Consider the following 12,341-nt stretch of genomic DNA (forward strand, 5'->3'; position numbering starts at 1 on the left):
TCAAGATGGGCGATCCCCATGCAGCGGTCCCAGCTGTTTGGTTTCACCATGTGCCCCAATGAGACCTGGCACGCCACATCCGGCAGGATCTTCCCTGGCCTCAGGAGCTCGACTCCTGGATTCAGAGCACGTTTACGAGAGAAGAGGGATTGCGTCGAGAGACTATTTGGTCTTCGCCGTATCACTGATTGCCCGGCTATTAGTCTTGGGCTGCTTGTGTCGACGGCTCTAGTCTATGGCGCCGCCAGAAGCGGTTCTTGCTAGACTCGTCTGTGTAGCTGTCGAAAGGCTGTCACTATTTTCTGGGCCACAAGCCATAATCGTGCTCAAAACCGGCATTGTATTTTTTCTACCACGAGGGGTCTAAGCGTTTACTACTGTATGAAGGGACTGGATGCATACTGCTTAAGAAGCATATGTGTGCAGATTAAAAACGAGACTACCCCACCTTACGAGAGAAACTTGGCCACCGTTCCCCCAAGTGACAGTCGGACTGGAATCCCAAGCCCAGCTCGCATGCAGGAGGGTCAGCGGTGGGGCGCGCTCGGCCCAGGTTTACTGGTACGTACAGTACGGGAGACTGAGGGAATTGGTATTATTCCATTTTTTTTTTGGCGGAGGAGCGGGGGTTGATGGCTGAGGGGGGTGGTCAAAACTACGGAAACTTGCTCAGGTGTAGATCTATAACCCCGGGGGTGTGCCCGTTGCAACGTCCGTCTCGCGGACCTTCCCCTGTTTCTGAGCACAATCCTGGGGTTCACCTTGCCCCGGTATTATCGAAGTCTGGAGTATCAGACCCAGAGGAGCTTTCTTGCTCAGAACTCGACATATATTCGCGCTCCCAAACGCACAGCGATAAGCAGTCGTCCGAGAAATCAGTTCATAGTCACACCTGTCGTCCCCCTTGTCGCACACACTCTCACAGATCATATCGTTACATCAACGCAACCAACACAACCAACTGCAGCACAGCCAAATGGACTTGCAGCTTCCTGTGTCGATCCTTGGCGCAGGGCCGGCTGGGTTCGCCCTCGCCGCCGATCTCCAAAATCACGGGAGGAGCGTGCTGGTCTACTCGCATCCGGAGCACACGCGGCATGCCGACGCCGTGAGGGAAAAAGGATGTTTAAGGGTGACTGGTGTGATGCAGGGCTCGACAAAAGTAGAAATCACGACAGACATAAGTGAGGTCGTTGCCTTCTCAAGAGTCCTGATCCTGACGGTCCCGTCCACCGGACAAGAGACACTCCTCGAGGAGCTCAAGGGGTTCGACCTGCGGCTGCACACCATCATCGCCATCCCGGGCAACCTCTTCTCCCTCGTGGCGGGCGCCGAGATCGAGGTGGAAAACATCCTCGAGACAAACATATCGCCCTACTCGTGCCGGATGGAGGACGGGACCCTGCGCGTGATGGGCCGCAAGGGCCTCGTCTCCATCGCGGCGCTGCGCAACGACCTCGGCCCGGAGTTCTACGCGGGCATCCAGGGCATTTTTCCAATGGAGCTGAGGTGGTGCAGCAGCGTCGTCGAGGTCAGCCTGTCCAACATCAACGGCGTCTTCCACCCGCTCATGATGCTCATGAACGTCGGGCGCATCGAGAGCACCGCCGGCGAGTTCCTCATCTACCGCGACGGGCTCACGCGGTCCGTCGCCAACGCCATGATCGCCGTGGACCGCGTGCGCATCGAAGTCGGCGCGAAATTCGGCCTGCGCCTCAAGAGCACCATCGAGGTCTCCAACGAGTGCTACGGCCAGGGCTTCACCGACCTCGTCGACCTCGCGCAGAACTCGCCGCCGCATAACAAGCTCAAGGCCCCGGCTGATGTCGACAACCGGAACTTCTCGGAGGACGTCCCTGACCTGCTCGTGGCGTGGCACGCGCTCGCTGAGAAGCTCGGGATAGATGCGTCGCCCATCACGGCTGTTATCATTCTCGTCGAGATGGCCACCGGCATCAAGTACATGAGGCTGGGCCGGAACCTGCGGAAACTTCACCTGGAGGATGTCCCGCGGGGTGAGCTCATTGAGAGGTTCAGCCCATGGGTAATCCCGCAAAATGAGGTTCGGTTGTAAATATTGTTTCTTGTATGGTGTACGGATCATAGCAGCAGCGTTGACTCATTGGACAATAAAAAGCATACCCATTTGGTGACAGTCATTGAAAATTATGTGCTCTCGTAAATTTATACAATGCGAATTCTTCTATGTGATGTGCTTCTTTACTGGCATTTAAGGATTCCGAGGCGGAGCCAAAATGCTTACAGCTGGATTTGGTTGATCCGTGAGTTGCGGAATCTGGCTCCATAAAAGCCAATAACCAAAGGCACAGGAGCAAATGCCAGCGTGAGAAATCCCAACAAGCTGTTCCCCCAACCCCATCCAAGGGCCTCGTACAATTGCAGACCACTCAGTGGGAGAAGTGCTCCAGCAGTGCCTCTAAGAACCGCATTGGCGCCAACCACGCTGGCTGCGTATCCCTCAAACGCATCGATGAGGTATGTCTGGATGCCAACAAAGATGAGGATGGATCCAAACCCCGTGATCGCCGTCCCGATCTGAGGGACGATCCAGTGGACTTGATACTCGACGGTCCAGCCATATAGAAACAAGCCCATCGGAAACGTCAAAGCCCCTGGTAGCGTGATAATCAGAGGAAGGCGGTCCTCGGGCGTGACCGTCTTCCCGGCGGCCGCGCGTTTCTTCAAGTTCCTGTCGCTGAACTTTGCGATGTACAAAAGTCCAGACAGTGTCCCGATGCCGCCTGCGAGAAAGACGAGGCCGGCTGCGAATGTCGAGTACCCGTACACTTCCTTGAATACAAAGGAATACGTGGCAAAGAGGAGGTACAGTATGCCATAGAGGACGGCGACGTAGGTGCACATGACTGTGACGATGGGACAGCAGAGGAGCATCTTGGAGGGCCGCATGATGCTCCGTTTGAAGAGCTCCCGTGGTGTGATGTCGGGCGCGAGTTTCGACCGGTACAGTGGATTTCCCGACTCCTTTCTGAGCCTGGCTGCCTTCCTCTCCAGCAACACGACGGGGTACGTTTCCCTCAGAACCGCAAAGGCGAAGATGCTCACCACACCGACCTGAACGACAATTAACAATGATCGCTTCACTGCTTGTTTGATCCAGCTTCAAAACTCACCACAATCGAGATGACCCAAAACATCCATCTCCAGCCAAGGACCTCGGTCACATACCCACCAATAATGGGGCCAACCATCGGGCCCAAGATGGTCCCAACAGACCATATCGACACGGCCTTGCCTCTCTTCTCACGCGGCATGAGATCAGCGATGGTGCCCGAGCCGATCGTGATGGTAGCCACGCCCGCGAACCCGGACAGGAAGCGGAAGGCCAGGAGCATCGACTGGTTCTGCGACAGGGCGCAGCCGACGGTGAAGCACAGAAACAGCACGTTCGTGATGTTGTAGATGAGCACGCGGCCGTAGAGCTCGCTCAGCGGCGCGAGGATCAGCGGGCCGCAGGCGAACCCCAGCACGAAGATGGACACGACAAAGGTCGCGAAGGTCGTGGAGCTGGTGTCGAACTCCTGCATTACCAGCTGCACGGCTGGGGAGAGCATGGAGGATATGAGGGGCCTGGTCATGTTAGTTAGGTGTGCCGTCAAGATTATGTAGCGTTTGAACCGTGCAGTTCACTTACACTAGGAAGCTAATTACGGAGATAGTAATGATATTGAACCATTTCCTTCTCGACGACCAGTTCATGGGATTCTCTGGGTCTTGGTCTGCTGGCTCATTCCACCACACGACGAACTCAGAACTATCCCCAGGGTGCGCTGTCTCGCCGGTGGCTTCATTTTTAGGAGGCAGCAAAACCGAAGGGGTATTTGCACCGGATCCCCTGTCCTTCTCGTCAAGCTCTGAGCTGTCGCCAGCTTCCAGCTGTCGCGGTTCAGTCTCCGGCTGGGCCACATACGAGAGGTCTGGCGTATTTTTCGACGAGGACTGAAATGATATCGGCTGTTGCGGCATGGTGAAAACACACGGCGTGTGTTTGGATAGTGAGAGCCCAGCTGAACTCGACCACAGCTGACAGTATGCTGCAACGGGAAGAACCTTCTCGCGACCAAAAACAGTAACCGGGGTACGAAAGGGTCGAGGTCTGTGTGTCCAAGAAAACGGCCTCGGACTAGCGTCTGAAAGGAGCTGGCACGGGTGTGTCTGTTCTCGGGCAATGTTTCATTGGAGCAGGTAGCTTGAGCAGATTAACACAGCTACTGTGGGGGAGAAGATGCAGGTATCCATGCACCTCCATGGGGGAGGGGGGTGTGAGCAGATTAATCTCTCTGGTCTCACACCGATATTGCAGCCGCGTTATTGACTTACTCATGAAAACCTCTCGAGAACCCGTGGGGATTATTACCACTGTGAGGTCCACCTGGGTGATATTGCGCAACCATTTTGTGCTCAATAACTGCTCAAACCGCCCCATTGCACGTTGCATCGTCGGGCATACGCAACGCCGGCCTCTTGGCCACTACGATGTGGGGGTGGTAAGGTCCTGTTTATTCTTCCAGTCTAGTCCCGAAGTATGGGTCATTCTCTTATTGACACGGAGACCTTTCAACATGGGCCGCTATTTTCCATTTCTTTTCCCCATAAGGATACACGCGTTTGACGAGGTAAGGACGATTAGTCAACTGATATCTCTCTGCCAATAGAGGCCGATTTGCCGCAAAGATGTCCTGAGACGAGACCAATGTCACCGAACCATTTGAAACGTAAAAATGCACGAAGAACAGACCAGCGCTGAGCCAAATAATTCCTGGAATCTAGGTCTATTCGCAACCGTGCCCATAGCGCTCAGTCCTTGGCCGCCACAGTCACCAACAGCTCCATGTCCATGTGAATCCCGTCCTCCGTGGTGATCTTGTCCCACTCCACCTTCATCTCCTCCCGCGCCTTCGGCCGCAGGTCCAGCGGGATGCCGCCGTACGTCTTGCCCGACGAGCTCGTGTCGAGCCACTCGATCATCGCCTCCCCGTTCTTGGCCGACTTGACGATCTTGTTGATGACAATGTCCCTCTTGGAAAATTGGGAATTGTCGAGGAGACTCTCAAGATCCCGCTGCTTGATGAACTTGGGACCACTCTGCTCTGGGTAGTTCCGGTACGGCTCCCTCGACAGCACGTCGGCCTTGATCCTCTCGTGCGCGGCGACGAAGTCTCCGGATCCTCCTGATATTCCTAGACGACCTCCAGACTTGAGCACGCGGGAGAACTCCTTGACTGCGGCCGGCTGGTCCTCCACCCAGTGGAAGGTAGAGTTGACATATACGATATCAAAGCTGGCAGAAGCGAATTGAGACAGGTCTTCGGCCCTGCCGACGTGGAATGACAGGTTGGGCGTTTTGATTTTTTGCGCGAGGTCGATGCGCTCTTTGCTTGGGTCGATGCCGACCACGCTCCCTTTGTCGCCGACGATCCCGGCGATGTGGGCTGTGATATTACCGGGGCCGCAGCCGACGTCGAGGACGTGCAGCCCGGGAGTGACTCCGAGTCTGTTGAGGAGGAACAGCCCAGCGTCAAATTGGGTATTATTAACCGAAGTGTAACCCTTCGCTAGTTCCTCGGTGTCGGCCATGGTTGTTCCGGGGGGTTGTTTGGGAATCTCGATATTGACTGACCTCCCAGAGACAGTCACCAACCACAGACATTGCGCAGGTACCGTTCCGTCCTACATATGTGTGAGCGTGGCGGATCCAGTGAGTGGGTTCTTAGTGAAAGAGCCAGGACAAGGTCAAGACGCATGGGACACTTGTACCCCGCACGATTCATGGGGTGTCTGCAACATGTCACTAGACTGGCAGTGACTTGTGGTACTTTGAGCATGTTTTGAGCATATTTGGGACCATTATTACGGGTATCCTACGCCGTATCTAACCGTAGCGTAAGAATGCAGGTGGCCGAACCCTCGTCAACGCACAAGAGAGAGACCAGTTCCAGCTTACAAAGCTAATCGCCTGCTTCAAGCTTTCTTCCCAACTTTAACTAGATCCAGGAAAGCTTAGCACATTCCACGTTGTACCAAAGGAAACGCGCGTGGACAGTGGGAGTTCCTATCTTGCTTCTGAGAAGACACACGTTCGAAGCATGCACTTCACTCCACCTAAGCCATGATAAACAATTTCTTCTCCGTGACTTCAATAGTCGCGACACTTACAATCCTCGTAAGTTGATTGTTCCAGTCAGGCCCAGAGCCCGTACTAACCTCCAACTTCTACCAGCTCTTCGCGAGACTTGTATTTCAAACCTTGCATCGATGCCTATGGCATCCACTCCGCGCCGTACCAGGCCCGTGGGCCAACAGCGTATCAGAGCTGCCAGCTGCCTTGGCACTGGTCACGGGTAACCAGCATCTGTATTACAAGTCACTGCATGACAAGTACGGCCCGGTGGTACGGGTGTCTCCCAATGAGCTCAGTTTCGTCCGCCCCGAGGCTCGGGAAGAAATCTACGGCCTTCGAGTAGGTCCATTACTATGCCGGAAAGTATCAAAGCGGAGCTGACATTATCACCAGAAAGGCGGGCTGAACATGGAGAAGAGCCCGATTTTCCTCGGAGCTGTTGGGGGCGTAGACGGACAGACTGGCGTGAGTCTGGCTCTGAATGCAGAGCATGCCCGCCAACGGAGGGCATTGGGTTATTTGTTCACGAATAGCGCACTGCTACAATTTGAAAATCTCATGAAGATCCAGGTTGAAAAGTTTCTTGCCGTGCTTGGGCAAATGGCAGACGAGAAGCAACCCGCAGACCTGTCGAGCTGGTGTAGGCATTGATTCAACTCTGACCTTACTTGCAATCTTGACTGATGAGATTTATAGACACCTACCTTGCTTTCGATGTTATGGGAGATCTTTGCTTTGCCGAACCATTTGGATGTCTAGGTCAGGCATCCGCTACGGAGTGGTCCACGTCTGTCATCAATGTCTTCGTGGCAGCGGTACGTGCAGCTTCCCTATTCGACATCTCCTATTTTCGCAAGGGACATATCCTTTTCAGGCCCACCTACGGGCATCTAATATGCAGTAGACATGGACACAAGGCATACGACGACTCTCTGGTGTCGGAACATGGCTCGAATCAATAATGCTCAAGCTCTTCGTCCCCGCAAAGGCGGCTGATTGGGCAAAAGTACACCTTAGGAACTCACGTGAGAAAACACTCCGCCGCCTCGCAGACCCAGACCGAGATCACACAGACTTCATGTACCACATTCTTATCAACAACGAGTCGAAGAAGTCACTGTCTCAGACTGAGATCATCCTGAACATGGCGCTCTTCATCAGTGCCGGAACGGACACGACTGCAACTGCCCTTACCGGCTGGACCTACTTCGTATGCACACACCCGGAAGTATACAGCCGTCTCATAGACGAAGTTAGAGGCGCCTTGGTAACAGAGGAAGATGTCAGATGGGAGAAAGTAAAGGACCTTCGGTATCTTGAGGCAACCATTCATGAGGCCCTGCGTCTTTTCCCTCCTTCGCCAGCCAGTCAGCAACGCATAGTCCCTCCCGGAGGCGCCACGATCGATGGCTACTATGTTCCTGCAGGGATGACTGTCGCCGTCCCGCCATGGGTGTCAACACACTCCCCTCTGAACTTCCACAACCCTTATGAGTTCCGACCAGAGCGCTGGCTCGGAGAGGACAACGAGTTCTCAAATGATCGACTGAACGCGTCGCTGCCATTTGGAACCGGCCCGAGGGTCTGCATCGGCAGGAACCTGGCATATATGGAGATGCGGCTTATCTCGGCGAACCTTCTGTTTCACTTCGACTTGGAGCTAGACAGAGGGGAGTATGAGGCTAAGAATGATGTGTGGGGGCTGGACGGCAGGCTGAAGACCATGAAGATATTTCACTCGATGACGAAGCCGGAATTATGGGTGCGGCTGAAAAAGGCCCAGGCATGAGGCTGTTGGGGGCGAAGTCACTCTAATTACTAGAAAGGCTGTACTGCCCTCACCTACCTGGTACTGTTGAGAACGGATAGCTCAATGACTCTTCCTCAGAGCGCTACGTACGAGTAAGATGGCCACCACTTTCCCTGGGACTTGACAAGTTGCTTGGCTTGTTGGAGCCAGTGGCCGGTTACCTGCATAGATATCTGCGGGCCAGGGTTGCACCATTCGACCTTTTGGGAAGTGCCCAACCATTCGGCCGACATAAAATGGGCCACCTCAATCGGTTTCCCCGCCCCGGAAGACAAAATGTCGTCCCCTTCTCTTCTCCATGTATCTCATCCTTCCACATTCTCTGAATTCTCGTGCAAGATCTAGTCACTACCATGGAGCAGACCACTCCACCCGACAGCGGCCAGGCCGCTGTGCAGCAGATGTTTACAACTCTGCTCGGAGAGATCGCCTCTTTGCGAAAGCAGAACGACGACCAGCAACGCCAGCTCGAGCACCTGCGGCGCGACATGTCATTATGTCTCGAACGATCGGACAACTCCCCGCAACGCTCGCGGATGCCGCATTTCAAACGCCTCCCGTTAGAGGTCAGGGAGATGATATGGGAGCTCGCGATGCCGAGTCGGCTCCTTGGCTTCGAGGGCGTCACCCGGGAGCAGGGTGTTCCGTCGGCTCTGTCCGTTCCGGCTGTCGCCCAGGTCTGTCGGGAGTCCCGACGTGTTGTCATGTCGCGAAAGAGCCTCGTCGCCCTTAGCGGCAGGTCGACTCACTTAGAGGGCCCAAGTCAATTATGGCGGCTTGACTATACGGAATCGGGCCTTTGGACGTGGTTTACACCCCGCAAAGACGCCTTACTGATCAATCCGCGCAACTTCACGCCTTACGAGCGCTCTCAAAGGAACCACCTTATAGTTCAGTCGGCGGAGCACATCGTCATCGAGGATTGTTCGCTCTGGTACCGGCTCTTCGAGAACTGTATTGATGACGACGACTTCGTGACACTGAAACGCCTTAGCACTTGGGTGCATCAACTGGTGCCGGAACCTGAACTCATTCATTCGTCAGGCGATGCTGCTTACAACCTACGCACCGTCGACTTTGCCATGAGCACGGTGACGAAGGTGGACCGAAGCTACCCTCCGAACTTTGTGCGTCGTCTATTCGCCGAGGACGAGGTCAGGATCGTCGATCTGAGAGACGAAGAGGCTGTGCGTGGAATTGGAAGTATGCTGGAGCACGAGGTATCCCAGGTCATGGATTCAAACCTGCCTCTGGAATTCCCCACCGAATTGCAACACAGCTATAATAGCTTCAGAGCCGCCGCTGGTGATGTTTTCCTACACGTCAGGGCATCATTGCTGAGCGCCCTGGCCGGCTGCTACCACTACTCATCAAGTCTGGGTGGTCCAAAGCCTCTCGCAACTCTGCCATCGCCGTTCAGGGGCGACGAACTAGACATGGAAGTCGCCTGGGTGAAAGAGCTCGCCAAACGCATAATCGTTCGGCCGGTCCACGTTTTCGTCCGAGACGATGGCATGCCACGTCCAAGCGGCCCGGAGCCACCAGGTCGAAGCGCAGGACGTCGTGTGGGGTCTTTCAGGCCATGATTTTAACTGTTCTCGAGATACTCTCGCGCCAAGGGCATGGCTGGATCGTTATGTGACAACTCCGAAAGCAGCCCTCCATTTGTATTTCGTAGTGTGTCATTTCTCGCAATTAAGCGCTGTCGAGCTTCGTAATGGTCTTCCGAGCGCCTCCTCTCTCTGCTCCTATGTGCGTTGCTTTTCAGCTACAGTCTTGTAAGCCCTCGAATGCATGTTGTGCACCTGCCTCCTCTTTCTGGAGAGCCTGTGTCACGAGGCTACGTACTGGTCCCGGCCCGTCCGAGTGAATCCGTGGACTCTGCCCCCCGTTGAATTGATGACGCTCCGCGGGGTTGAAGGATGGGTTACGGTGCTTTAATGATTACCAGGGGTGCTGTGATGTACAGCGAATGGATACTCATCTGTTGGGAGCATAGACGTGCCTCCACTTACTGTTGGTTCTTGTTTGAGTTAGCTACATACCAAGCATCGCTCGGGTTGGCTCAGCGCAGACTCTTCTCTCGATGAAGTGCTTACATAGTTTTAACATGACACGTGAAGCTTGCCGCACATTAGGCAACTGCGCGTAACGATTCTCGTGATCAGCAGCTAGGCTGCCGCCCATACAATGCGCGACAAAACTCGAACGCTAAGACTCTCGACTGACTACCCAAACGTTTTCAATTCTGTTTTTCCTCAATTATTTTGAGCTGGCCAACCTCTATCCAGGTGCTTAATTGCTAATACGAAGTCGCCACAACCTATGGCTATCTGCGACTTGGTCCTCGTCTTGCCCTGAGCCTCATACTACCTTTATTCAACCTCTACGCTTTGGTTTCCAGAGCGCGAAATATAAATATGAAAAACGAGACCCGACACAAAGACAGAGGGTTGTTCATCGACAACATCGTCGAGAATCGCAATGAAGAGCTGACTGACGAGTGGTTCAAATTTGCAAACAGCTGGGACAACCAGGTCAAGCTGGTCGATTTCGTCCACACATACCGTCCTGGATTCTCCCTGCCCAGGAACTACACAATGGCATCCGTGGCAGCTACAACGTCAATTGGCGGTTGGAGTTCGAGGACGGCTTCTCCACGATGATTCACGTTCCCATCCCCCACGCCGTCGCCTTCCCCGATGAGAAAATCCGCGCCGAGGCCGCGGCCATGATGCTCATCCGCGACAACACAACCATCCCCGTGCCCGAGGTCTACGCCTGGTGCACCTCGGCCGATAACCCCACAGGCTACGGGCCGCTCATCGTTATGGAGTATATCGAGCACGCTCAGTCTCTGGAAAAGATCATCAGGGACCAGATAAAGGCGGCGGGGAGCAGTAGCCCAAAGAAGCCTCTTACGGACAGCAAGCTGCTTAAAGCCTACCGCCAGATGGCCAACATCATGCTTCAGCTGTCAACTATCGAGGGCTCAGCCATAGGTTTTCCATCTGTACATAAATTTGAATCAACCAAGCTGCCAGTTCCCTCATCATCATCGGCCCAGGTGAGCACTTCACCCCGTTCAACACACCAGCCGCAGTCCCTCGTCTGAAGGGTTCATCGTCGTCTTACATCTCAGAGTATCAGTGATCTGGTCATATCGGGAGGAATACCACCGAGAATCCTCCCGCATACCAACAAGACATAGTACAGCACGTCGGACGAGTATTACCAGGCTATGGCAGACATGCAACTCGCCCATCTGGCCCTGCAGCACAACAACGCGGTGACAAGTCCTCTAGACGGCCGCGAGAAGTCCGTTGCGCGGCAACTATTCCGGAAGCTGGCCAGGGAGGGACGGCTGGCCGCGGACGAGGAGGAGGACCACGGCAATACTACTGCGAGGCAGCAGAAGGAGGCTTTCAAGCTGTGGTGCGACGACATGCGGCCCGCGAGCGTGCTGCTCAACGACAACGACGACGTGGTTGGCGTCGTCGACTGGGAGATGTCTTATTTCGCTCCCGCATCCTTCCATAATAACCCGCCCTGGTGGCTCATCATAAACAAGCCAAAGTTCTTTAAAAAGGGCACAAGCGCCTAGGTCAAGGAGTTCAAGCGTCACCTGCCCTTATTCTTGGAGGCTTTGGAACTAAAGGAAGCGAAGCTAAGGGAAGCCAAAGAGGAGGCAAACGATAGGTTGGCCACTCTACACAGGGATCTGCAGCTCTTGGCCATCAACGAAGGAGCCGAGGACGGGCGTCCGTCAACATTAATATTCAAACGAATGAAGCGGAACTGGGAGAATGGAACATTCTTCGTGGATTATTATACACGGATAAACTATGGTTTCAATCCATTTTACTGGAAGTACGTGGACAAGAAGTTCTTTGAAAAGAACAAGAAGACTAACCTGCTGCTTAAGAAAGGCGGGTACAAGGGCAGACTTCACCTTCTTTCCGAAAAGGAGAGGGCGCAGATGGAGCCATTCATTGCATGGAAGCTGGAAGACCGCGAAGATGAGAAGGTGGTCGAGTGGGACGAGAAAGACGCCCAAGCCGTTCTGGAAGCGTGTTTGGCGGGGACGCTGGGAGAGATGGATATACCGAAACCACGCGTGATCCCGTGGACCATGACGGACCGTCCGGATTCCCCATAGAGTCAAACTTAAAGACAATATCCATAACCTTTGCTTCATCGGCCGTAGTTACCTTCAGGCCCAGATCACGGATTCCAAAACGCCGCCACATTCTAAAGCACACCGCGGCGTTATACTTAATTTGGAATTAAATTTTAACCATGGGGTGTATTCAATCTTTAAACGCAACTTAGGAAGTACATTAAAACCTATTATAATCTTTATTTATATTA

General features: G+C 54.1%; 6 protein-coding genes across 6 annotated transcripts; 4 read left to right on the top strand and 2 right to left on the bottom strand.

The window, feature by feature from the left end:
- Nucleotides 1-976: 976 nt before the first annotated feature.
- Nucleotides 977-2,074, top strand: INS49_014246 (uncharacterized protein; the record flags this gene model as incomplete). The annotated part of the gene is made up of 1 exon (XM_043174937.1): nt 977-2,074. The coding sequence occupies one exon, from the start codon at nt 977-979 to the stop codon at nt 2,072-2,074; it is 1,098 nt and encodes a 365-aa protein (XP_043021882.1).
- Nucleotides 2,075-2,259: 185 nt separating this feature from the next.
- On the bottom strand, nt 2,260-4,005 carry INS49_014247 (uncharacterized protein; the record flags this gene model as incomplete). Its single annotated transcript, XM_043174938.1, has 3 exons — nt 2,260-3,093; nt 3,153-3,609; nt 3,674-4,005. The coding sequence occupies 3 exons, from the start codon at nt 4,003-4,005 to the stop codon at nt 2,260-2,262; spliced, it is 1,623 nt and encodes a 540-aa protein (XP_043021883.1).
- Nucleotides 4,006-4,836: 831 nt separating this feature from the next.
- INS49_014248 (uncharacterized protein) lies at nt 4,837-5,616 on the bottom strand (the record flags this gene model as incomplete). Its single annotated transcript, XM_043174939.1, has 1 exon — nt 4,837-5,616. One exon carries the CDS (start codon nt 5,614-5,616, stop codon nt 4,837-4,839), a length of 780 nt encoding a protein of 259 aa, XP_043021884.1.
- Nucleotides 5,617-6,148: 532 nt separating this feature from the next.
- INS49_014249 (uncharacterized protein) lies at nt 6,149-7,949 on the top strand (the record flags this gene model as incomplete). The annotated part of the gene is made up of 5 exons (XM_043174940.1): nt 6,149-6,202; nt 6,260-6,499; nt 6,554-6,800; nt 6,857-6,975; nt 7,131-7,949. The coding sequence occupies 5 exons, from the start codon at nt 6,149-6,151 to the stop codon at nt 7,947-7,949; spliced, it is 1,479 nt and encodes a 492-aa protein (XP_043021885.1).
- A 374-nt stretch (nt 7,950-8,323) lies between these two features.
- Nucleotides 8,324-9,556, top strand: INS49_014250 (uncharacterized protein; the record flags this gene model as incomplete). The annotated part of the gene is made up of 1 exon (XM_043174941.1): nt 8,324-9,556. The coding sequence occupies one exon, from the start codon at nt 8,324-8,326 to the stop codon at nt 9,554-9,556; it is 1,233 nt and encodes a 410-aa protein (XP_043021886.1).
- An 834-nt stretch (nt 9,557-10,390) lies between these two features.
- On the top strand, nt 10,391-12,129 carry INS49_014251 (uncharacterized protein; the record flags this gene model as incomplete). Its single annotated transcript, XM_043174942.1, has 4 exons — nt 10,391-10,476; nt 10,587-10,983; nt 11,209-11,522; nt 11,688-12,129. The coding sequence occupies 4 exons, from the start codon at nt 10,391-10,393 to the stop codon at nt 12,127-12,129; spliced, it is 1,239 nt and encodes a 412-aa protein (XP_043021887.1).
- Between the last annotated feature and the right edge of the window lie 212 nt (nt 12,130-12,341).

The sequence above is a fragment of the Diaporthe citri genome (genome assembly GCF_014595645.1).
Source record: "Diaporthe citri strain NFHF-8-4 chromosome Unknown scaffold_7, whole genome shotgun sequence".
Classification (NCBI taxonomy): Eukaryota; Fungi; Ascomycota; class Sordariomycetes; order Diaporthales; family Diaporthaceae; genus Diaporthe; species Diaporthe citri.